We start from the raw sequence: 26428 nt of genomic DNA, 5'->3' as shown, positions 1-26428 counted from the left end.
TAAATTTGACAGCTGTCCTGGAAAACATCTTTTCTCCTCTTTTCATCCCTTCTTTTTTTCCCCATTTTCACTCTAACAGATGCTTTTATTCTGTTTCGGGTTTTTTTGTTTCTCCATCTCTCTTCAGTGGCAGCATCAGGGGGAGGGAGGGAGGAAGCGTAGGGTGCTAATGCACAAAGCAGTGCTTGTTAAAAACTGAATATATCCAGGCAATTCGCCAAATTTAATTCCAAAGACCCCGCTTGTGATTTGATGCTAAAATGGAATATAGCATTGTTCTATCTGTCTGTAGGACACTGTGTCTTCTATGGAAGAGGGGTTAAAAACAAAAGGACAAAAACCAGCTTGACACTCCCCCCAGCCTCCAAACACACACTTCATTCCAGAAAATACCATATTCATTGGCCTTCAGAGTTGTTAGAAATAAATCAAGCAGAAAAAAAAAAGGATTATCTCACAAACATAATGAAAAAACATTATTGAAGTTTACAGCGGACACGGTAAGAGCCAAAAAGGAGTCAAATTCTGCTGCTTTTCTGTTGCTGCTCAACATTTGGATTTGGACCTTGTTGCAGTGAAAACTGTTCATTAAGAAGGGATATAAGAATCTAGCCTGAAAATACTGTGCCCTGTGTCCTTGAAAAATGTAAAGCATTGACAAAGCTTCCCAAACTCTTTTGAATCAGACTGTGAATCCCATATTTATTTCATAAGCAATCATTACTTGAGGCTAGAGGAGAAGTTGCTACAGTGAGAAACTGCTCATACATGTAAAATCAGTGGCTCTGAAGCTAAGATTGAGATTAGTCTATGAAATGGGGGAGGGAGAAAGACAAAGAGAGATTAGTTATGCTTAAAACTGTAATGAGTAATAGTCACACACACTTTCTCTCCCACAATTTGCCATGTAGCCTGATTTGTCCCAACAGATATTAAACCATAACTCATAGTAATTTAACAGTGGCAAGAAGTACTAAATTCTGAACTGGGCAAAATATGAGTTTAAATTCCAGACGATTTATGCCACATTCCATTACTAGCATTACGTACCCAAAATAAAACACATATACTGACATCCATAGAAGTAATAATACATTAAACTACATACAGAAGTTGCACGCAGAGATAAATCAGTATTTGACTGACAGGGTCCCAAGCACAAATTTGAACTTGCTTCCCATTTAGACCATTTTTCTTTTTAAACCTCATATGCAAAAAGTGCTTCTTTTCCCACAACTTTCCACTTTTCCCCCTGTACAGCTTTTCCCATCTCTGCTGCAATCCCCTTGCTCATCACCCACTCCTCCTCCTCTTCAACCCAGGTCACTCAGTCACCAGTTGAGCAGGGATTAGCACCCTGTAAGGGCTCAGAGCAGATGTTCTTCTTCCCTGCTCCATCTGTGGGGTTTCTATCTTCATTTGAATGGCCAGTAACAGGGTACAGCTAACTTTACTGCAGAGTAGAAGGAAAAATTCATCTTTAAAGATGAGTAGACAACACAGGAATGGACTGCACATCTCAAGGCAAGGGAATAGTAGAAGAGCTTCTCCAGTCAAGAGCCATCAAGCATGCTAGGAAATGTGGTTAATCAAAACCCTAAACCCTGTCAGCCAGCTCTTTCTCAGTCACGTCGCAGAGGCAGAGGTCTTTCCATCACCTGGATGACTGTGCAACTCAGCCTTCCCATGCAATCACATGCACCCTCAGCAAGTTCCCCAACGACACAAAGCTGTGCAGTGTGGTCGACATGCTAGAGGGACCAGATGCCATCCAGAGGGACCTTGACAGGCTTGAGAGGTGGGCCTGTGCAAACCTCATGAAGTTCAACAAGGCCAAGTGCAAGGTCCTGCACATGGGTCGAGGCAATCCCAAGCACAAATACAGGCCGGGCGATGAGTGGATTGAGAGCAGCCCTGCAGAGAAGGACTTGGGGTATTAGTGGATGGAAAACTGACTATGAGACAGCAATGTGTGCCTGCAGCCCAGAAAGCCAACCGTATCCTGGTGTGGCCAGCAGGTCGAGGGAGGTGATTCTCCCCCTCTATGCCGCTCTCATGAGACCCCACCTGGAGTTACTGCATTCATCTCTGGGGCCCCCAACATAAGAAGGACCCGGACCTGCTTGAGCAAGTCCAGAGGAGGCCATAAAGATGATCAGGGGGCTGGAGCACCTCCCCTATGAGGACAGGCTGAGGGAGTTGGGGTTATGCATCCTGGAGAAGAGAAGAAAAGAGAAGGCTCTAGGGAGACCTTATAGCGACCTTCCAGCGCTTAAAGGGGGACTACAGGAAAGATGAGGAGGGACTCTTTATCAGGGAGTATAGCAATAGGACAAGGGGTAATGGTTTTATACTGAAGGAGGGTAGTTTTAGATTAGATAGAAGGAAGAAATTCTTCACTGTGTGGGTGGTGAGGCACTGGAACTGGTTACCCAGAGAGGTTGTGGCTGCCCCCTCCCTGGCAGTGTTCAAGGCCAGGCTGGACAGGGCTTTAAGCAACCTGGTCTAGTGGAAGGTGTCCCTGTCCACAGCAGGGGGGGTGGAACTAGATGATCTTTAAGGTCCCTTCCAACCCAAACCATTATGTGATCCTATGAATCACAAAGCAACAATGGGTTTGCTTGCAGCCAGGTTCTTATTTCTGAAGCCATGCTTCTTATTTCTGAAACTCCAGAGGCTACAGAGAGCTCCTAATGAAAAATCTCAATCAGCAATGAGTTTTTTCTGGGTTTTTTTCTTGCTTCGCTTTTGGAGTTTGCTTTGTGGGTTGTTTTTTTTCCCCCTCTTAAATGATAAACAATGGTAAGTCTTTCATATTTAGAGAAACATATATGGAAAGGCAGGGAGGAAAGAAAACATGCCAGGAGAGTGTTGGAAGGAAACTAATCTGCAGGAAAAATTTGACACTGGTTTCTGAAAGGCAAGGCAATGCTTCTTTACTCAGCCACAGCCTGTTTCTTCTTCCAATCCTCTGCTTTATGGTTGCAAAAGGAGAAACCAAAGGGATGGGATTTACGAACCTTTTCGGACACACATATAGTTGAAAATGCTAAGAACAAATATGACTTAAACATGCAACTCTAAGTCATGTTTTTTCCACAGAGAAACCTCTTCAGCATCACCCTCCATTTAGACACTGAAGCATTTTAAAGATCATAATTATCCATTAAGCATTCTGAATACATAGGCAAATGAAAGAGAAGTGAGCTAAAATAATTCAACTCATTTGCTCAAAGCCATAAAACCAAGAAACAGGTAGAGTTATGACTTAAAATTCACGTAAATCACATGTCATTTGCCACTACAGCATATTGCCTTAACAGCTTAGCATTTCGCTAATATGCTTGCCCCTGTAAAAAAACGTACTTGGGAAGATTCTCGAGAACATTTTCAGACAGCACTTTCTGTAATCAAAAACATAATGCTCTCTCCATAGCATTAATATGCAAAATTTGCATTAAAAGGCAAGAGTGACTGAAAAGGCTTTACAGTAACCCTACAAATTATTCAACTGCTACAGAAGATGCGTGTTCCTCAATGTTCAATACATGTAAGATCCACTGTCCCCTCTCATGACTGTTTAGGACACTACACTCTTGACAGTTTTAGCTGTTAGAAAAGCTTGCATGTTGTCTTCTGAGTCCAGTAAAATTACACTATCCTACCTACTGTCACATTTAATGAAGTTTAAACATCACAACAAATGACCTGTCTCGCAGCTCGTATGTTCCGAATTCCCACAGAGCTGGCTGTTAAGGAATCAAGTTATTTGGTAATTCAAGAGTTAAGAGAGCTGTTGCACACAAAGCCTTCATTTAGAGAGGACATAAGTTCTGCATCCTCAAGCATTTTCTTAAACACTGCATTTTGTAACAAGGCATTTATTTCCCAACCTGTCACATAAAATAACCTGTCTGTTCTTCAGTAACTTTACTGCACTCCTCTTAAAACAAACAAACTTGTGTAACACTGATAAGATGGTGCACTCAAAAGAACTTTTTATGCTGTTGACAGCATGGGTAGCTTGCAGACTAGCAAATCTGCTGTAATGAACAGAGTCTGAAGATAGACTGCTCTCTCACACATTGCTGACCCAGTGTTTTACACAGAGAAAAAACCCAGCAAGACTGGGCCACCATTACTCATAAACAGTTGGTTGGGGTTTTCTTTTTTTTTTTGCTTTGTTTTCTAACAGTTCCTCTAATCAAAGCACATGACTGTTCTTTGTATCACCGTTATGACCGTATAAATGAAGAACCCTAAAGAAGTTTCTTGTTCATGCAGGAAAGCAAGGGTATCACCCTGACCACTCTAATGCTTTAGTCTAATAGCTGCCAGCTCTAATGACAGAAATAGCGTGGCCAGCAGGGACAGGGACGTGATCTTACCCCTGTACTCGGCACTGGTGAGGCCGCACCTCGATTACTGTGTTCAGTTTTGGGCCCCTCACTACAAAAAGGACATTGAATTACTCGAGCGTGCCCAGAGAAGGGCAACGAAGCTGGTGAAGGGTCTGGAGCACATGTCGTACGAGGAGCAGCTGAGGGAACTGGGGTTGTTTAGTCTGGAGAAGAGGAGGCTGAGGGGAGACCTCATCACCCTCTACAACTACCTGTAAGGAGGCTGCAGAGAGCTGGGGATGAGTCTCTTTAACCAAGTAACAAGTGATAGGACAAGAGGTAATGGCCTCAAATTGCGCCAGGGAAGGTTTAGACTGGATATTAGGAAACGGTTCTTTACAGAACGGGTTGTTAGGTGTTGGAATGGGCTGCCCAGGGAGGTGGTGGAGTCCCCAGCCCTGGAGGTGTTTAAGGGTAAGGTTGACACAGCGCTTAGGGATATGCTGTAGTTGGGAACTGTCAGTGCTAGGTCAATGGTTGGACTGGATGATCTTCAAGGTCTTTTCCAACCTAGATGATTCTGTGATTCTGTGACAGCTCTGCTTTGAAGTTCAAAGACGTATGCAGGGTTGAGCTTAAGTCTTCTCTGACTTCCTATCCAAACCACAGTGGCCATCAGTCAGATACTACAAAGAATGGGTTGGAAGGTCAAAGAATTTCAAGCAGCACACCAAAACAATTTGCCACCTCTGCAGGTAAGCTGTGCCCAGCGAAGGGCTGAACAAGCAATACATGGAATTGCAGTAATCAACTGAGTTTAGAGAATTTCCTAACAGGGCATAGTGTTTGTTACTAGTTGCATTTCCATTTTAGGTTGATTTACTTTTAAGATAAGGCATTCTTTTTTGAAACAGTAGCGTATCTTAAAATAGAGAAAAAATTTTACCCATATTGTTCCCCATAACTGCTGCATTGTGAAAGGACCTAAACCATATATCATTAGGGTGAGCTTCAGGTCTAATGAGTGATACACAAACCCATGAAGCAGTCACTGCTTCCAAATACTTACACCCTAAGCTTCTGTTCTACACAGGCACACTCAAATACCAAGCCTTCTTTCACAAGAATAGTTTAATTAGGGTATGTAGATAGTTGGTACAAGGTAAGACAGGTAAATGACTTGACAGAAACAGTAAGAAAGCCACAGTGGTAGAAGCAAAGTGATATCTCTCAGCTATTTTTATTTTAAAATCACATAGATGGTAGATACGCAACAGAAGAATCTATTTCTGACCATTCAGACACCTAGAGAAAAGATGCCATCAATAAAACAGAAGTAAATTGCTTACTTTTGTCTTCTCAAAGGACACCTTTCTGGCAATACCAAGGTATCACAAAATTCTTTCTTTTAAAGAAACTGAACAGTCACTACAAAGCAACACTGCTGCATTTATAGTATCTCATTTCAAAAAGGCACAGTTTCTGCCACCTAGCTGCTACATGTAGGTTTATGTATGCCTATAAAGGAGTTTCAGCATTTCAGAGATTAAAGTTTATTCACAATATAATGCAGTTTTGAAACAGTATATATATTACAGCATTAGTTTATACCATTAAATGCAGGTATAAGGGGAGCTATCTATATAAGAGGACTCACCCAGGAAGGCTGTAGTTAAAGGAATTATTAGCACTTCATTACTGAAAAGTTAACAGGCATTTGGGGTTGTCTTCGCATTTTTGGAAGACTGAAAAATGCAACTCAAAGCCCAAACAGCATGTTCCCCTGCAGTCCTGGCAATCAATTCAGGACTTCCCAAAACATCCATGACTCTGTCAAAAGCCCTGTTTTCAATTAAGTATAAGCACATTTAAGGTATTTTGCAACTATGAAACAGCATAAACTTTGCAATTATACTTACAATCTCCACCACAGACCACATTCTTACTTCTAACAATGCATTTGATTGCTAAGTGTAAAACCGTGGTAACAACAGTTGCAAAAAGAAAGTGTTGTGTGGTTCTGGAAAAAAAAGTTCCAAGTCTATGCATGTTACCCTATTGCTAGCCTGAAACATCTGTTTGAAGTCAGTAATCATGCTTTCATGTGACACTTCTCTACATAAGCTTCATCATTCGTATCCAAGTTGCAGTGTACTTCATTTCCATGAGAGCCATCTCCTACCATGGTAGCGATCTTCAATCACAATTTCCAAGATTGTGCTCATGGCATGAAAGATGTTCTGTAGGTCTTATTATAATCAAAAATTGCTTTCTGGATTATCAAATAGCAATGCATATTTCTGTAATTACTTACATGAAAGAGGAAGCTAAGGAAATATTTCATTTGGTCTTTAATGCAATGTGCCAGCCAAACCAAAATTATTCCAAGTCATGCTTTATGAACAAACCCAAACCATTTTTTTCCTACTTCTAAGTCTAATACAAAATAGGACTCTTCCTGTCTGTTAAAGCAAGGAAGCATTTGCAGTGGCAATAAAACACTGCTGCAAAGTCTCAAATCAACTAAATTTTACCTACTATGTATGTGTATTTTCCTATGTGTCTTTTTAACACAAACTTGCACATGCAGACCCTGATCTAGCAGACTATTTACAGGTTCTACATCTAAGTACACTAAATATTGCCTCTCGAGCTCATAAGGCTGCTTGTCAATGCGTCTAGGGATAAGCACATATATTAGTGCATTTCTGAACTGGGACAAAATTTCGTATTAACAGTAATATGCCACTAACAGATTGCACGCTGAGACACAGTCCTCCTCTGAGAAATAGTCATTTAAATAAGCATGAATTTGATTTCACATTTTAGACTATTTTGTCAAATAGGCCCTTCGTACGTCCATTTGCACCCACTGCCCCTCTGCAGCTTGCCATATAATGGGGAAAGGAGGAGCCCAAACTGAGTATTATAAGACAAATAGTCCTAGGTCTCCAGAGATGAGTTACCCACTTCAGAGTAATCTTCATTACTTTTAAAAGTATTTTTATTTGGAAATTTCAGGAGAAAGGCATCCACTAATTTAATGTTTTGTAGAAAACAACCCTCTAAAAATAATTAATGATTTCTTAAGCTCTTCACCAAAACAAGGCAAAAGCAAGTTAGCTTTCCTGTTGTTTGCAACATTAAGACAACATCACGTGGGTCTACATCCTCCTATTTCTTCTAATGGAAGATAGGAGTGAACTGCTTCAGAACTTTAAAAAAGAAAACTACCATTTTTGCTCTTAGGTTCCTTTACAGCAACCACCAATAACTATCCAGTAAATCACAGTTAATTTTTAACTTTAAATACAGCACTGACTCAGCTTGCTTTGAGTGGAGAGTTTAATAAACTCCTATTAATTGGAAGGAGTTCAGCTGAATGTAAAATCTTTAAATCAAAGACTCCTGCATTAGATGTTCACTGAGGCTCTTTACCACAATGGACTTTTTAAGAAATTGGCCTGCACAAAGCCCTTTGTCAAACAGAAAGACCTATAGCAAGGCAAGCTGAAACTTCTCAGGACAGCCCAACTAACACATGATTTACAGTAGAGAATATATAAGCCATTTAGACAAGAAAGTCCAAAGCCTCCAGCATTTCTACCATCACATTAATTACACTTACTAGAGACTGAACAGGTGACAGCAGCGAGATTTGAAAAACCAGTTCCTTAACGTGAAATAGCCTAACACCCATGGAAGCTGTACAGGGTGAAAAGAAATCTATGCAATTATTTCACAGCACTGTAAATTAATTGCACCTCCAAATTTCGGGACACAGTTTTATTGGAATTTTGCACCTTTTTGTAAAACTGCTGCACGAAACGTGAAAGGAAATTCTCATCTTCCTTCTAAAGGGAGTTTGAGGACTCTGCACAGATCTTCATTGACAGCTGCTTGTACCAGACCACAGTGGCAAAATGATGCTTAAACAGTAGCTATAGGCAGCTTCTCTTCCCTTGCTGTGGTAACTCCCTAACTGTTTCAGTAAAGAGCAGATGTTGTCCATGACCCAATTGAATACCCATTTTTATTTTGTTATGGCTTTGGGGAAGGAAGAGAGTGTTGCACGCAGAATTCAGCGTTGATTAAAAAGTACTAACATTTGGCTGAACAAAACCCAGTTTAGCCCCCTGGGCCTGTCTGACCCACTAACCACTGCTTCCTAACTGCTCTGTTATGACAAAGTTTGCCTGAAAAATGCAGAGCTTGCAGAGCAAAAAAATATGACACTTACGTCAGTTTTGCAATATTTCCTCAACAATATTACTATTAAAATCCCCATTCCTCCACCCTCAAATTTATTGGTTTTAAGTTAAATATTTGTAACAAAGACATAACAACTTATGGTGCCTCTTTAGTGACTGAACAGAGAATGCACAGAACTATCAGATAGATACACTACATTGCTCAAATGCGGACAATAAATTTATAGCAAGACCTTGTTTCACTACAACAAAAAGATGGGGGAAGAAGCATAGAGTATTCTGAGAATTTAAAAATGTACCATCCCTATGTTACAGGACAACACTTTTCCTCCAGGTATTCTAAGTCTATCCAAATAGGTATCACCTACCAAAAAAATGATCCCTGTTTTGCTTCCACAGTTTTCTTTCAGATATGTTTCCTTAAAACATAGGTCTTTCACACGTGTTGTACGCTCAGGGTTTGCGCTTTTCTATAGACCTGCAATAGTAAACCCTATACAAAAGAGCGGAGTATAAAAAGAGGCAGGTAACGCAGAACACATTTAGGCTTTCTTTCCCAAAGCAAGAGTAAAAGTACTAGTGTCATCCAGGAAGAGAGGCATGATCTGATGCTGAATTTAGGTCCCGGTTCTAAAGCATGCATGAAAAACTGCATCTTTTATTATAAAAATTCATCACCATGGAAGAGTAAAAATTTTAAATAAGTTCCAGTGCTCATAAGCCAAACAGTAAACAAAAGCCTCCAAAATAATAGCAGTTTTCATGATTTTTTTCAGCATTCAAGGACTACAACAGACAATGGCTGGATAGGAGCAGGAACCAAGGGCAAGGATTTTGTGGTGCTTAAGAACTAGACGCTTGCAGCTCTCCGAAGGACGCTGATCCACCTCCTGCACAGAAAGTAAGGAGACAGCAGAGAGACCCACTCTAAAGAACATGGGCCATCTTACGGTTAGGGACGTTAATGATATCTTGCAACAATGTGATTCTTTAAAAGGGAGAAGGGACTGTCACATTTAGAGATTATCAATGCTTAATCATTTTAAAGGACCATGTTTAGTGACCTCTAATTTCTTGGGCTTTCCAAAGGCAAATTAGAATTTCAGAGGAAGAAACAGGGAAAAAGTCAGCACAGCCTCTTTGTACAACTCATACATTTGCTTTCCTTTCCGATCGCTCCCAAGTTGAGGGGATGTCCAATACAAGCCTTCAAACTAAGGACTGGTTTCATTTCACAGCAGAGACAATTCTCTCAGAGGAAAAAAAATAAAAAAGCAGCATACCACAATGTACGTTTCAAACATTTTTTCCACAAAAGTAGTTTCAATGTCTTGAGAAAGGCCTTTCTAGTGTAAGTATCCTTCTAGTCTGGATTAAAAAAAAAAAAATTCTACTCTTTTTTGTTCTTCTGCCAACATCAACTTCTCAAACACTGCAAAACCAAACAACAGCAAAAAAAGCTTATATTCACTCCATCACCAGAGGTCACAGACATGGAGGGCCTTATCACACCACTGCACAGCAGGAGGCAGGGGCACCAGGGCATCCAGGCACCATACCAGAGAAGAATTTGGGAAACCATTTCAGCAGCTCCCAGTGGATCCTGTCTGAAAAATGCCTTGGAAAACCAGTAGCACAGCTGTAACATGGGAGACTTTGAAACTAGTGCTCCGTAGTTGTGACCTTATGACAAGACAACCTAATGCAAAATGCTTCTTTTCAAAAACAACTTTACTGCATTTTTTTTGCATGAAAACCCATGTTCACAGTTTACTGTCCCCACAAAGAGGGATTGAAGATACTCTTTTAAATCATGTCATCTACATAGAAAGGAAAAACAGGCACATCATCTAGCTCATGTGAAAGAAAACCATAAACAAGGGACTCTGAGCCCTTGAACTGACAGAGCTTCCATGGTTTGAGATTAAAACTCTGTTGTACTCTTGCTTTTTCCTGAATTTCCCACACATGCATACAAAAGGCAATGCTCTTAAAGCCCAAAGGACTTGGATTTAATGCAGTAACTCCAAGCAGTCCGATTTTGTTAATGTATTTCAGATGTCCATGAGAAGAACAGCATTCAGTACAGTTATGCACACAATAAAGTTACCTTCTCTCTCTCCATCTTCCGCTCCCATAGTCCTGGCTTTCTAGAGATGGGCTAATGTGAGACCCTGTCAGCCATCAGCAAGCTCTGCAGTAGGCACCACACCCCTGACAGAGTCCCACCAAGGCTTATGGTATGTGGCAGCCAAGCCCTTTTTTTCTCTCTACAGAGATGAGGGGTCTTATCTAAACAGCTACTACCCCAGCAGACATTACTGAGCTGGTGGAGTGGCAGGGGAATGAACAACATGGAAGGAAACAGAAGGAGTCAGCAAAGCCAGATACTTCTACAGTTAATAACTATGCCTTAATTCAAACTAGGCTCCTCTAAAGCAGTTCAGGTTCATTTTAATTATTACGCAGGTTTTTTTCTTGGCATAAGCCAAAGGGTTCACATCAGAACTGCGGCAACCACTTGGGAGGCAGGAAGCTGCTGTGCTCATCCTATGAGTATCATGACCTGAATTAATTAGTATGTAGTGCTGCACATTTCCTTAAAGTAGCTCTAGTGCATACATTCCTGGTCTCACATCCAGGGTCACCATAGCTATGAGGGAAACACAAGATGGTGGTGAAGTTTGCTGGCACTGCTGCCCTGCCTCTTCTACGTGCCTCCACAGGGGCACAGCTGCTGGGGCTAACATTTGAGAAGGCATTTCCTTGTGCAAACTCCTGCCATGCATGCTACAGGTAAGCCCACCCACAGCTTCATGACAAGAGACAGGAGACAGCTCCCAAGAAAAGCTGGAAATGAAAAAGTCTGCATGCCAGTGTATGTCAGCAGTATACACAAACACAAGGAGGACCCTTTTATGCAATACTACTTTCACATCTGCAAAAAGGCTTTTCTGTTGTATCCACTGCATTCCATAAACAACAACAAAACAAACAAAAAACATAAAAAAGGCAGACACAAGGAGGGGGGAAAGAAAAAAGAAAGCTTGCCTTGTTACACACTAAGCCCAGAAAGGCTGTAGAAGCACCATTCTCAAAAACCCCTTGCGGAAAGGATCGCAGATGCCCAAGTCATGCCTTATACTTTGTCCCTGCAGACACAAAAGCCCCCAATCATGCTGGTCTCCCACACAAGGGACGCTGGCAGCTAAGAGCAGCTGTAACCGTGCTCTCCTCCTCTCAAGCTTCATTATTTTGTATCATTAACTTCAGTGCTCAAGAGAAACACAGCTGTCTTGGCAGGTCATCCTCAAGGAAGAAAGGCAGTTTCTGAGATAATAAGTGCAAAATCTCCTTAAAAGCCACGATGACCTAGGGGAAAGATTTTAAATTAATTGCCAGTATATCTTAGCAGGAGGCACTGGCATGATACATCCTGAGTGCTCTAGGAGGCCTGGGATGCCGGCTGTCACCGGGGTGCTCTTCCCAGCTGTCCCCTTCAGGACAAAGCAAGGCACGCAGCAGCTGTCAAACCTGAAGGCTTTAAGCATCACAGCTCCAGCCATGCCTGCCACCACAGAGCAAAGGCTCCTGCTGCAAGTCCACTTGTGACTATGGAAGTCATCTGAGTGCCCAAGAGCAAAAAACCTGAATGTCTCTGGGATCGCATAAAGCAGCTCAGGATCAATTCAGTTTTGGGATACTGCTGTGATGTCAGTGATTTAGCCTGACACAAGAAAATACCATTAAAATGGCAAATAAATGCAAGTTCAACAATGCCAAGTGGAAGGTCCTGCACATGGGTTGAGGCAATCCCAAGCACAAATGCAGGCTGGGCGATGAGTGGATTCAGAGCAGCCCTGCGGAGAAGGACTTGGGGTACTGGTGGATGGAAAACTGACTATGAGACAGCAATGTGCACTCGCACCCCCAGAAAGCCAACCATGTCCTGAGCTGCATCAAGAGAAGCGTGGCCAGCAGGTCGAGGGAGGTGATTTGCCCCCTCTACTCTGCTCTCCTGAGACCCCACCCAGACCACTGTGTCCAGCTCTGGGGTCCTCAACATAAGAAGGACATGGACCTGCTTGAACAAGTCCAGAGGAGGCCATGAAGATGATCAGGGGGCTGGAGCACCTCCCCTGTGAGGACAGGCTGAGAGAGTTGGGGTTGTGCAGCCTAGAGAAGGCTCTGGGGAGACCTTACAGCAGCCTCCCAGCACATAAAGGGGGCCTACAGGAAAGATGGGGAGGGACTCTTTATCAGGGAGTATAGCAATAGGACAAGGGGTAATGGTTTTATACTGAAAGAGGGTAGATTTAGATTACATAGAAGGAAGAAATTCTTTACTGTGAGGGTGGTGAGACACTGGAACAGGATGTTCAGAGAAGTTGTGGCTGCCCCCTCCCTGGAAGGGTTCAAGGCCAGGTTGGATGGGGCTCTGAACAACCTGGTCTAGTGGAAGGTGTCCCTGCCCATGGCAGGGGGGTTGGAACTAGATGATCTTTAAGGTCCCTTCCAACCCAAACCATCCTAGGATTCTATGGTTTCTCTCCTGTGATTAAACTTGGGTAAGGAGAATAAATCTCTCTCCATAGAGATCTAATAACCTGATGCAAATGCAAAGCACAAGTGTTGGAGCAATGAAGCATATGCAGCGAAAAAGCCTGACATATTTTCTGAGTAAGGCAATAGAAAACACTTACTTTATTTACAAGGTAAAGGAGCTAACATAAGGAACGTTTCACACATGCAGAAGAAGACAGACTACTGACCATGTGGGAAGTGGGCACAGCAGTCACACTCGCAAAGGCGTATGGAAGGAAAGAGGCATGCTTCCCTCCTACTAACCTTACCACCCTCTTCCCTAAAAAACAAAGGGTTAAAGATCAAGTATTTTAAGAAAGATTATAGTAGATGAGAACTTAAGCAAGCATGATGGCATTTTTTTAATCCATAAACCTGCCTTATACCATGGCGAAGTGGAAGGAATGCGTTGGGAACTCATGTTTTGGCTGGATAACTGCTTCTTCCCTTCTGCGTCTTCTTATGTAAAGTCCCTATCAGACTCTCCTCAGGAGTCCTGCACAGGGACCCATGTAGCATGCCAGAGGAAGAACTAATGAACAGAGCTACCACCTTTCCAAGTAGCTGGTAGGGTTTCTTTTGTTTCTTTGCTTTTTTTAACAGAAACTCAGGTATTGTTTCCATTCTCATCCCTCAGTTAAACTCTTAACAACTGTGCTGCAATATTCCCAATTCTCTAGCCCACCCGAGCAGAATTCTCTCTAAGAGGGTAGGTGAACTTCCAGAAAGTAGACTGCCATCCTACAGCCAGCATACTGACCAATTTGGCAAGTACCTCTACATACAAAAAATAGCAATGCTATCTAAGATCAACTAATCAAGCATGAAACAAAATAGTTTCATCAACTACACACATTTTGTAAGGGGAGGAAGTAGATAGTGCTGACTGTAACTACACCAGTATTCTCCTGAATTTTTTCTTTCTATGTTCTTATAAGAACAGAAAAAAGATTCCATGTGCAGTAACTAACACATTTATACATCAGGTTTTAACAGCAGCTGGGACATTCCCATTAGCCTTGGCAACAACATTTAATATTCCACATGTGCCATGCCATGCCCTTCTGTCACTGTGGAAACAGAAAGCCAAGCCTCCAACTTCCCTTCAGTAAAGCACTTAATTTTACCTTAAGAGGGTGTCTTCTGACTTTCTGGGGTTTTCTTAAAGCTGTTTCTCCACATGTCCTCACTGTATTCTACCTCTACAGAAGCACAATACTTACTTTGAAATAGATAAATGCTAGCAGCTATCACAGACATCATCTACGGAAAACACACCTGCATGTGCCCAGTGCACCTTTGGATGACGTCACAACCATGCTCATCCACCACGTGTGATTCACACGTGTGCAAAACCAGCAAGCGCTCTTGGTTACCACTGCAGGGAGGAAGCCTTCAATGGAGGATCAAATGCCTACAGGAATAAGGGGGGCAGGGAACTATCTACCCACACACACCCCCTGCCCACAGAACCTAGGAGAAAACAGCCTAGAGGGAGGGAAGGACAAGGTTTGACCATGAAGTCCAGCACTCCCTCTCTGTGAGGATGATGGAAAGAGCCTAAACCATGCTGGGGTGTGCTGGGGAGCTGACCATAATGGGGAAAACATTCAGCAGTTTTTATGATGACAGCCATGGGAAACCTAAGAAAATCCAGAAATAAAGTTTTACAGGAAAATAAAATAATTTTAATGAAATCTGCAGACTGTTTCAGGCTAAAAATCATCTGAGTCTTGATTCATGCTGCTACCTCATTTGTGGTTTGCTTCAGTTCCACCCACTCCTCAAATACTTACCTTCAGTCCACCATGGATACTTTAAATTAGTGTTTTCAAAACATTTTTTACTCCTTCCTGCCTCTTTTCTGCCTCCCTGAGGTTTCCACTGAGGAATAAGAGGAATTTAATATGTGGTAGATTACAACAATTTCTCAAAGATGGTGTTGCAAGCATATTGGTGGCAGATAAGATGAAAAACCTCAAAGAATTTCAGGAGAAGGTTAAAGATTAAGTACCTATTATATGCTTCTCACATCTCAAGTTTGAGGAGAAAAACAGGTATTTTCAAACTGTTTAAATATAATTTTTTTAAAGGGAGTGACTAGAAATTACAGGCTATAAAAAGCAAAATTCCTTAACTGGCTATTTTTCATTCCATGTCATTATTTCTTTACGTTTCCAGACATTATCTGAAATGGGGGATTTTCATCAGACAATTATCAAGCATGAGAAATTGCCACTTTAATTTCAGCACAGAATGGAAGAAACGTCTATGAAGTGAAGGTAGACACTGTATGAGGGAAATAACTACTAACATGGGCTACATCGGTCACATATAGCAAAGCCCCCTCTGCACTGCATTCCTTGTATTTGCTTACATAAGACTCTAGCTCAATGAAAGAGTCACCAGCTTTAGAAACTAATAATTTCACTGGCTGGGAAGCAGACAATAACAGATGATGCACTAGATTCTGTTACATTCCCTTGACATGGTATGACAAATATCTCAGAGATTTCAAGAAATTTCAAGGCCTTTGTACCAGCGCCCATCACAGAGCCTAAGCAGATGTTGCACAAAGTGTTATTGTTCATTACACCTTGCAAGTCGTGGGCTCTTGACAGATGCGCTGGAGCAGATCCCTGTGCTTGCACTGAAAGTTCTCAGCTCCACATACTCCCACTAGTCATCTCTCTCTCCTCCTGACTTTTTTTTTTTTTTTCGTAATACAAGCCTGAGCAGCTCAAGAAAAGCATTTAATTTCCCACAAGGGAAGTTCCACGTGGCAAACTTATTTTCAGCTGTGTGCCTAACAAATACAACAACTCATTTTATACTTTTGCTTGGGGAAGTACATGGCATTTGTGTCAACATGGTTCTGGTAACAAAAGCATAAGTTTACACACAAACAGCAGTCATTTAAAACCTTCCACAAGTTATTCCTTCAAAAAAATCCCAAAACCAAGATACAGAAAACACAATGAAAAAGAAAATTACTTTAGTAGAGAAGTTAGGAAAAAGCACTGAAGATCCAGCCAGAGCTCTGCACTAATTCAGACTTGCATGGCGTTTATCAGCACGGTGCATGCCCATGACTTCATTCCAGCAAATCCTGGCAGATTCCCAGAGCATAGAACTTAAGAAGCTTTAAAAAGACATCTTAAGTTGATGAAAGCACTCTCTTATGTCGTGAAACACTTGTGTCCTATCAGAAAGCAAAACAATAAACTCAAAGAGTTTAAAAAAAATTAGTGGGAAATATCTCTTGAAGAGATACTCAAGATGCAACAGGAGCTGCCCTCACAAAGGGTGCAGGCAGGAGACCACAGGCAACCAACACTCACCTTCACCCAGCAGCTTCACTGATGCGCACTCACCATTAGGATTGAAAAACCTCAATGAATTTTCTAGCATGCAAGCTGACAAAAATGTAAACCAAGAGGTAAAGTGAAAACCAGACATCAGAGAGCCCCAGTTAGCCGTGCTTTGCTGGCAGCACGAGGGAGTCAGATTCCTCCTCGGTTAGCCATCAGCAGCAGGCTCCACAGCTCCAGCTCAGCAAAACCGCCAATAAGCCCAAATGTGTGTTTCCAATATTAAGAAAACCAGCATACTACTCAAAACGTAATCCTTCCCTGGCTGGACTCCCACCACTTACTCTGGTTTTTTGGATCTTCAGATCAGCTGCGTTGTTAACACAAGGTGTCCTTTCTGCCTGCCAGTCCACAAACCAGCACCTGGAAGGCAAGCCAGCTGCCTCCTTACTCCTGAGCCACTAATGGAGCAAGTTTTGCCCTGTTTGCCTTCAGTGCAATCCCACTCTTCAATTTATGTATGGTTTAGACTGGGGCAATTCTTATATTTTCATTGGCATTGAAGGAATGTATACAAAGACAGAGTTTTAGGCTGAAATATGCAATGATTGCTCTATGCTCTTAACAAAACAGTAAAAAACCCCCCACAAATTATGAAGGCTGTATCTTACATTGGATACTCCAAATCAGTTCATAATTTCCAAGAAGTTGCGTCTTCTTTATGACCCAGGTCCCAGCTATCTTTGAACCAGAGTCCTTTTCAACATTCTTCCTCCCAGGCAAAAAACCCCCGAAACCCTCAAACACTAAGTACACATTCCTGAAAGTCATTTTCTGTACATATAACTTTAGGCTAAAAATTTCAAGTGTCACATGCACTCAAGTATCAAAGCATAAAACACACACACAAAACTGACACACAGCAAAGCACTGAGGTTTGTACTACACGATAGCTCTGCATCAGGCACATCTTTCTATTAATGAAACATAAGCTCCATTCACATTTTGAAATTGCTGCTAGTTGAACAGCTCCAAAACCAGGGAGAACAAAAGATCCCGAATTCTCATAGTTCTTTGTGTTGCTTGTAAATGTTTCCCAAGCCGCAGCTCCACATGCAAGCTTTTGAGCCTAAAACCCAAGAGACAAATAATTATGGAGAGGGAGACTGCCAAAGCACCAAGACAGAGCAGCAATAGAAAGTAACAAACAGCTGAGGACTAAGTGGTACATACGATGCTGTTTGTTACACTGAATGGTGAAATCTCCTCCACTGTTGTTCACTGTGTTTACAGGAGAGGGGTGACAGGTAATTTTGTCAGGCACAGCCATCCTGGCACCCCAGCTGTCAGAGGTTCACTCTTGCCTGCAGAAGAAAAGTTGGGAGAGGATCAGGAGATGTGGATTCCTCCCCCTGGTACTGTCATGATGAGTCCGCCTCCTCCGGGCCACAGGCTACATTGCATACAATCTGGAAGAAGCCACCTTACAAGATGGATGTTACAGACAAGAGCCACCATGGCTCTGTTTCATTCTTTGCCCATTGTGAGTACCGACCCAGTAATCCTCCCAGTGGAGGCTTCTGCATCTGTACAGTCTTACAGGCTCAGCTGAGACCCATTACTTTAATACAACCATCTTTGATGTCCCACATGGAGACTTTCTTTTCTTACATTTGCTCACCACAACTCAAACCCAGAGGCACTCGTACCCAAACAGATTTTAAGGAACCAGTCAGAAGAACAGAAAGGATTCTTATTTCCTGGATGGCTCAAACCAGTCTGGCCACAAGCATACTCAGGCAAACCCTGGAGAATGATCCCCCAAACATGCCACCACACACCCCACCAGACTGGCACCCCAGCAAGATGCTGTGCGCTCCATCAGGAGTGAGCCTCGACCCCACACTCCAGGGTAAAAAACACCTACGTTAAAAGTACACTATAAACAAATACATACAACCTTGGCAGCATTAACACTGCGGTGCCAGGAACGGTTGAAATTTTTTGTCAGCGGACCTGAGCAACTGGCAGGAAGGTGGCTCCCTGAAAAGTCTTGGTCGGAGGAGCTGCACAGAGGAGCAAGATGAGGTGCAGCCCAGGCAGGTGCTGGGGACGCATTTACAGGGACCAGGTGTGTGCGTGCCTGAGGAGGGGTGAAGGGGACACACAGCTGGGTTGCACATGGGGGAGATCAAAAAGAGAAATCCAGGCATTTCAGTGGGAAGAACAGTCATCATGAGGAGCGTGGTAATGTAACAACCCACAGCAGCTCCTTCTGCAAATGCTTTACCCCAGTGAAATTTCACTGAATACAATGCTCTTGTACTTCTTGAAAGATAACAACGCATTTATATCCAAATACCATCAGTGGAAGTACAATACGTGCAGTGATTCTACATCTGGCTGCACCAGCTGTCTATCTCAGGGAAAACAAAATCCTCGGTACAAGAATGCACACCCACTCAGGGACGACATGATGCTGCTGCACGACGAATAAAATGATACCAAGAAGTGGGCTTCACTGGATTTATTTTCAATCTATTTTAACCTTACCCTGAAATGGACTTTTTTTAGGGTAATGACTTAGTATTTTACTAAATAGTGCTCAGAGAAGTTGCAGATTCCCCAATCCTGGATGCTCCACCCCTGGAAGTGTTCAAGGTCAAGCTGGACAGGTCTTTGAGCAAGTGAAAAGATGTCTCTGCCCATGACAGAGGGGTGGACTAGATGATCTTTACAGGTCCCTTCCAACCCAAACCACTCTATGATCGGATAGCATCAATCTTGAAAAACAAAGGCTATCGAAAAAAACATTGTATAAAAAAAAAATTACGCTTGCAGTATGATGACTGCTGGAATAATAACAGATGGAAGCAAACTTGGAAAAAAGATACCTGATTTGAGAAAAACAGTTAAAGTCCTTTAAACATTGAAAGTGACCTGCAGATTTCAATTGGTTTAAGAAATTCTAGACCAACTCTGAAAAAGACAGCTAATCAGGCACTGTCACAGTTCAGCCCTCCCAGGGATGTAATCTATAATCCAGTATGTTTTCCTGAAATGTAACATTTCAAGATCTATCAGACATATCATAATTCACATACGGGACAGATTTCCTATACTACTGAACCACACATTTAGAAAGAGCAAGAGGGAGAATCTGTAAATATGGTAAAAACACAAACTATTTAGGATACTGGGAAACATCTGAAATGCACAACATTTTCTCCTCCGCCTCCTTCTCAGACAAGAAGGATTAGACTGAGGAGGCAAAATTAAGTACTTTTTAATAGCCTAAGCAGGTGTTGTGGAGATAGAGGAAGGGAAGCAGTATAAAATTTTATATTTCACAGGTTTTAAGAGAAGATAAACTTAATATTAGTTTGGGTTTTTTTTGTTGGTTTTTTTTTTTTTTTTTTTTTCCGTAGGAACGAGGTTAAATATACCTAAGAGGTGCAAGAATTAACAGAATATGGACTACACCACTTGGCAATTGAAGTCCAGCCACCCTTAATGACTGATACTAATCAGATTTTACTATTACTGTGACACACAAAAGACTTCAGCTCCTGCCTGAACAAAGTGTATAGCTGAATAGAACGAAAGAGGAATGATTCTCTTTCAGGATTTGCCCCCAGCTGTTTATAAGAAGAAAGCCTGGTTTAGGGAATATTTGAACCTACTTTGGACACGTTTCACATAAAAGCGAGGACTGTTTCTATGGGTGGTAGATGACCCTAAGGTGGAACTCCGGAGGTTACTGCCTATGAGGAAGAGATGCCTTGCTCTGGGATGCAGGAGCAAGTACTGCTGGGGGAGCTGGATGTGCTGCAGAAAGTGCGAAGGACACGCCAGCACGCACAGCATGATGCCCCTGGCAACTCCTGGGTTTGCAGACTCTCCGAGGCAGCAGGGACTGCACAGGGACTGCAGACAGAAGGGATGCAAACCCACATAAAGACAGGCATCATTTCATCCCTTGTTTGTGCACAGTGTTCTCCTCAGTATCTCTTTTTTAAAAGACCAACCAAAACACAATACGTGCACCCACTCTGCTCCAACCACTTTTCTTATTTGAAAGCAACAGTTTGGGAAGTACAAAGAAGAAAAGATGTAAAACTATGAAAACACACAGCTCCCAGGAAATGACACTGTATCATGCTTCTTAAACTTTTAGGAACAAAAACCTTTTGAATTTTTTGTTCATTTTGTAAAATAACAGCCCCCTCCCCACCTCCTAGACTAGACACTACATTTGGGCAAGTGTGTGCCACAATGTAAGATGCCAACAGATGGGCCCAAAGCACCGCACTGGTTATTACTGACGACACTTCAGCCAAGGCAAACCCTAACTGGTGTTGGACACAATGTGTCTGACTTTCAGAGGTGCTGAGGGAGCCAAAGCCCAATGAACATCAATCGCGGTAGCGGGCTCTCAGCACCTCCGAAAAGAAAAAAAGAAAAAAAAATCATCTCAGCAAGCCAATCCTACACAAAAGTTTTGTGCAAGCAAGGACAATTCAAATGGTCCTAATGAGAACCAGTCAAATACATCCCTGCCATTGGATCTGGAAGCTCAATACAGCACCAGGGCTCCAAACAAGCCCTGGTTTGATGGTCACATCAGCCTCAGCCTACCTAATGCCAAGGCAGCAGTTATGCAATGGCATAAACAAAACGTCGTATTCATGAGGGACTGGATCGCCAGCTGACAAAGGCTTCTTTTTGTGACTTCTTTTTGAAGTATTTAATCTGAAATTTGTGCTAGAAGCCCCTTCTCCTGACTGACCATGCCATCATTACCCAGTCACGCACGGCTTGATCATCCAGCAACATTTCTAAGCAAAGAAGTCAACAGACCTTGGAGTTTTGTGCTTTTATCATCATTATTAGCAAAACGTTCAAGAAACATTTTCTTCTCTCCACTCCCCTTTTCCCAACTGTTACATTCAGGACAAGACATTCTACACAGACATAAAACATACATTTCACACACTGTTGCAGACCCAAAACTCATGAGACTAACTTTAGTGTTTTTCTAAGAATTCAGGACTAAGATTTGCTTCTCCTCAAGATGAATCACCCACAAAGATTTCAAAACAACTTTTTGATTTCAAACCCCTAGCGACTTAATTTACTGAAGAAAATCAATTTCACAGACTTAGCAGCAAAGACACTTAAGAACAATTTCACACGTGTCATCTAATAAATTTTATCCCCCCAAAAGATGTTGTAATGCAAGGAATACACTTCTCTTACTAAGACACTTGAAAACATTCCTTTCTCTCTTTCCCTCTTCCATCTCTGTTCTGAGATTTATTTGACATCATCAATCCATGGCAGTAAAGTAGAAGTGTATGTTAAGAGGAGGATACTAAAATATAGACATGCGAGAGGTGGTCAACTTTACAGTTTCATTTAATATCAAAAGTTCACATAAGGAAAGCATAGTCTAAAAAGTAAGTATCAGAATATGCACACAAGAAGTGGTGCCAGTCATACAGCTGGTTTGTTTGTTTCAGCCTTCAGAGCTGTAGGGGCAGTAGGAATCCATACTTTAATGTGCATTGAAACGGGTGTTGGAAACTTCAAAAAAGCTTAGTAAAAAGACCGTAATACTACAGGAGTCTGATCTTCACTAAGCTAGGGAACAAAACAGTCTAGAAATTAAGGAATTAGGTGATGTGAATTAATTTAACAAAGTAGCAACCATAGGAATTCTGTCAGCTTCTTTTGGCTTAGTAATTAATTCAGGTTTTTTTTTTTCTCCTTCTTAATCAAAGGCAGAGACAGTGCCAGCATCAGTATGTGCATCTTACCATATGGGCACGCCCTGATAGCTCTGCTTTAGCAGCTGCAACCTCTAGCAATAATACACCTCTGGCAAACTGGACCAAAGATACGGCTGTATTTTTCTATCTTTTTTTTTTTTTCTTTTTTCCAAACCTCGTAACTTTCATTACTGCTTAATTCATTTGGGTCTATTGTAGGTAAAAAGGAAAGCTGGCAGGAAGCAGCCCATGCTAAAAGGCCCACGTTAAAAGGATGCGAACGCAGAACGTGTGTGTTGAGCCCTGAGTGACCCATGTGCACGACGAATCCTTCCCAGGTCAGGGCCCCGCTTCTGCTCCGGCAAACCCCCTCACGCGGGCACTGCCCTCCCCGGCAGCTCGGGAACAGAGGCCGCCGCTTCCCATCGACGCCCCATTCCCTCCACCGCGCCGACCCCGAGCTACAAGAGGGAAGAGCCCACCCCCCCGTACCCCGACGGCCCGCAAGGCTCCCCAAGGCTCCCGCCCCAGCGCCCTGTGACCGGCACACCGCGCACTCGACGCTTCCCACCTTCAGCAGGCACGTCCCTCTCCTCCCTGTCCCGCGAGGTTACTCCTCCTCTCCCGAGCCACGCTTTCACCCCCGGGCAAAATCTGAACTGCACCCCAAGGGGATCCGCGTTGGGGCCGGAGGGGCTGAGCGGGACCCCCCGCTCGGGGTAAACCGGGGCCAGACCGAGTCGCTCCCAGCGCCGGGCGGCGGCACCGGGCCCCGCGGGGACACACGCGGCCGCCCCGGCCCCCGGGGCAGCCCCCGACCCCACCGCTTCCCAGCTTCAGCGGGACCGGGCCAGGAGACGCGCTCCAGGCCGGCTGCGTACAGCCGCCTCCAAGAAACTACAGCTCCGGGACTAAGCGTTACCACTACTGATAATAACGTGTTTTTAAAGGAAGGGAGCGCTTTGCAGCTGGCGAGCTCCCGTTGCCCGCCGGCTCTCCCCGCCGGCCACGAGCCCCCCGCGCTCCCGCCGAGTTTCTGTGGCGGCGGCCCGGCCCCAGCGGGGCGAGAGGGGCGGAGGGGCGGCCGCGCCCGGGCCGCTCTGCCGGGGCGCTCAACAGGCGGCTGCTGCCCCCCGTCCCGCTGCGCGGGAAGAGGCCGGGCCGAGGCGCCGCCGCGACCCCCGGGGCTGCCCCGCACCTGCCCCCGCTCCCACCCCCCCGCAGCTCCCGGCGCGGGGGCTCCCCCGCAGCCCGGCTCGCTTACCCATGGCTGGCTCTCGTCGCCCGGGCGGTGCGGGGGGCGCGGGGCAGGGGCTGGCTCTGCCGTGCCTCGCTGGGCTGGGCAGGGCCGGGCTGGGCGGGAGGCGCGGCGGCGGGCAGCGGCGGCAGCTCGCACACTGGCGGGCTCCGCTCGCCTCCGGCGGCTGCGGCGCGGCGAGAGGGGCGGGGACGGCCCCGCCCGCCAGCACCGCCCGAGGGGCGCCCGGCTCGGCCCGCCGCGGCCTGGCCCGGCCCGGGGCAGGGGTGGCGGAGCGCCGCCCCGCGGCCTGGCGGGGGCACCCCCCGCGGCGCCGGGCCGGGCCGGGCCGCCCTCGCCCGCCTCCGCGCCGGGGCTGTCGCCCCCCGCCCGGGCTCTGGTGGCGGCGCGACCCCGAAGCCGGGGCTCGCCTTCTCGTGGTGGCCCCCGTTTCCCTCCCGAGTTTTATCATCCGTCCTCGGGCGGTTCCAGGGAGGAGCACCCCGGGGCCGGGCAGGACCCCTCTGCCCCCTCGCCTCAGGCGCTTGCCTGGGAAACGGGGCGAAGGGCACCCTTGACCTTCAGAGGCCTCTGCGCCTTCCCGTTTGGCTGTGGCTGTGGCCAGGGCCCTGCGTGCCCGAACAAGCCGTCACTTCATGAATACCTGTGTGGGTGTTGGACGGTGTGCGTCCTGCCCGCGCAGCCCCTCCTGAACCCCAAATGCCGCTTTACAGCGCTACATGGCGCGGCAGGAGCTGCCACTCGAAGGATGTTTCAGCCACACAACCTTGCGTGACTCCGCTTGCGGCGACTTTTCTTTAAACACTGTGAGAAATGCATCTTAGCTTTTGGGAAAACCAGTGGAGGGGACCCCTAAGCAACAGACTGGGTGGTTTGGGGGCGTATGCCTGGCTCCTCCAGTAGGAGCTTACCAGTAAAACCCCTCAGACCTCAACAGGTTGGAGGCAAGAATGTTTGTGTCGCACAGGAGTGAGCCTTCACAGACGCAGATGACGGGTGTGGATGAGAGTGGCAAAATCGGCTTTTTCATTTTAGTTGCTTTTCTCAGCTGGACTTTTACCATCAGAGCAATTTGGTTCAGATGCAAAGGCCAGCTCTTTAGGCAGAATATATGCATCTATAGTGACTAATATCAGATTGTGCTGATTTACATTAATTGGGTACTTGGCATGCATTTCCTTTGCCTTTGTCACAATGTATCCTAATTTTCTGTTATTTATGTGAAGTATAAGGATATATTTCATCATCTCCCATGATTATTAACAAATCAATCTATTAAATTATGTAACCATATTATTCCCCTCTAAATGAGATCGATTGCTTAAGAATGTATTAATAAAACACGAAGGCAAAGGAGTGGCAAAAGTCAAATTCTCAGGGAAATTAGTTTGTACTTTGCGATTTGAGGCCCCTGCTCCCAAAGTAGTGCCTGTCTGCACTCACATATAAAGTTGCAATGTTAAAGCTGTGGTTTGTTTTCCATTAAAAGAAAAATCCCAGTCTCTCGGGCCAAAATCATCTGAGGCTTTTGCACTGATTAAGAAACATATATGTTTTTCCAATAAGGACTACAGGCCCAACACCACACAAGCACTGCAGGATCAGGGAATAAATACGTCTTCTTTAAGAGGTAATAAGTGGATTGATTGATTAAGCCATTTTGTGAAGATAGGAAAAAAATTCATACCGAAGCTGATCACTAGCAAGCTGCTTCCAGTCTCCACTGGGAATTAAAGTAGATGAGCTATGCACCTTTGAAAAATGAGATTAATTATGGAAATAGCTCATGACCCTTAACTAGAGTGGCACTACATAGCACTGAAATATGGTGGGAACTGAAGGCAAATGGTAAGAGCAACCCGCTGTGTGCAGCACTATGTGCCTATGGGCTGGTGAGAGTATAAATACATTTTATTTTTTAAAATAAATTCTTTAGTTATATTTATATTCTGTGAAGCTCTTGTAGCATAGTGCTTGATTAATATTATGATCAGCTGAAAAATACGTCCCTGATTCTGACTGCGCTTGTGCTTACGGCTAAGTTTGCATCGTTGAAGCCCGTGGGACTAGTTGCTCAGGAGAAGTGGGTCAACACGATCAGTGCTGTCCGGATTGGGTTTGCATACTTGCACCAAAGTATGAGATAGACATTCCCATGGTAGCACAGAAGGAGTTGTCCATGTTAACACATACGCAGTGAGGGGAGGGACTCACTGTCCTTTGTTAGCTTTCTGTCATCCTCGGAAATGTTGGTCATTTTTCTCTCCAATGAGTAAAGCAAAGAACAGCTGTCCAAATATTGGTTATGGCTCAGCAGTCAATGGGGATTTCTACTCACAGAGATACCAAGTCTCTGACAAGTGAAGAGAGAAGTTGACAGGGCTGATGTCAGAAGCTTTGGTTCCTTAAGCAAAATTGTATTGCAATACTCAAATGAGGTCAAGAAGTCAGGAATACTTAGCTGGAATTTCTACAAGGAGTACAAACTTAATGGATTTCATTCCAGAACAAACTAACGGATTTCATTTCAGAACAAAGATGTCTGTAGAAACAGGTACTTACCTAGTTGTGAAAGGCTTATGGCTGGATTCTGGTCCATGCTCTTACTCTTTTATCTAATACATAACAGAAAGAAGAAAGGCTGCAGTGTGCAGATGTCAGCGAGGCTCAGTTGCTGAATGGCTCCTTGGTGCTATAGCTGGTAGCCGGTAGGGCTAAAGGCCTGCTGTAAATTATGCTGGAAGCCAGACTGATCCAGACAATCTTGGCATCAAGGGATTATAAAACAACCTGGTGCCATCACAGATTTGATTATACAAGAGAAGGTGAAGATTAGAAGTCTGCATTGATTAATGTCATTCGTTGTCTACGCTCGAAATCTTTTCCATAGCTCGGGTAACAGCCTGCAAACATTTCTCTATTTGTAGTGTTACCCTAATACTAGTGTGATGAT

General features: G+C 44.1%; 1 protein-coding gene across 4 annotated transcripts in view; it reads right to left on the bottom strand.

The window, feature by feature from the left end:
• GPM6B (glycoprotein M6B) overlaps nucleotides 1-26089 on the bottom strand; it is a 113516-nt gene extending 87427 nt beyond the window's left edge. For 2 of the 4 annotated variants that reach the window (XM_074814805.1, XM_074814802.1), the window contains exon 1: nucleotides 26038-26089. In XM_074814805.1, coding sequence (XP_074670906.1) covers nucleotides 26038-26074 — 37 coding nt within the window. In that variant the 5' untranslated portion in view covers nucleotides 26075-26089. Of the gene's footprint in view, nucleotides 1-23481; nucleotides 23637-26037 lie in introns of those variants that run through there. The other 2 variants (XM_074814808.1, XM_074814803.1) reach the window with 2 other exon arrangements.
• Nucleotides 26090-26428: the final 339 nt, after the last annotated feature.

The sequence above is a fragment of the Strix aluco genome, chromosome 2, assembly GCF_031877795.1.
Source record: "Strix aluco isolate bStrAlu1 chromosome 2, bStrAlu1.hap1, whole genome shotgun sequence".
NCBI classification, from domain to species: Eukaryota; Metazoa; Chordata; class Aves; order Strigiformes; family Strigidae; genus Strix; species Strix aluco.
This window is presented reverse-complemented; position numbering and strand designations above follow the sequence as displayed.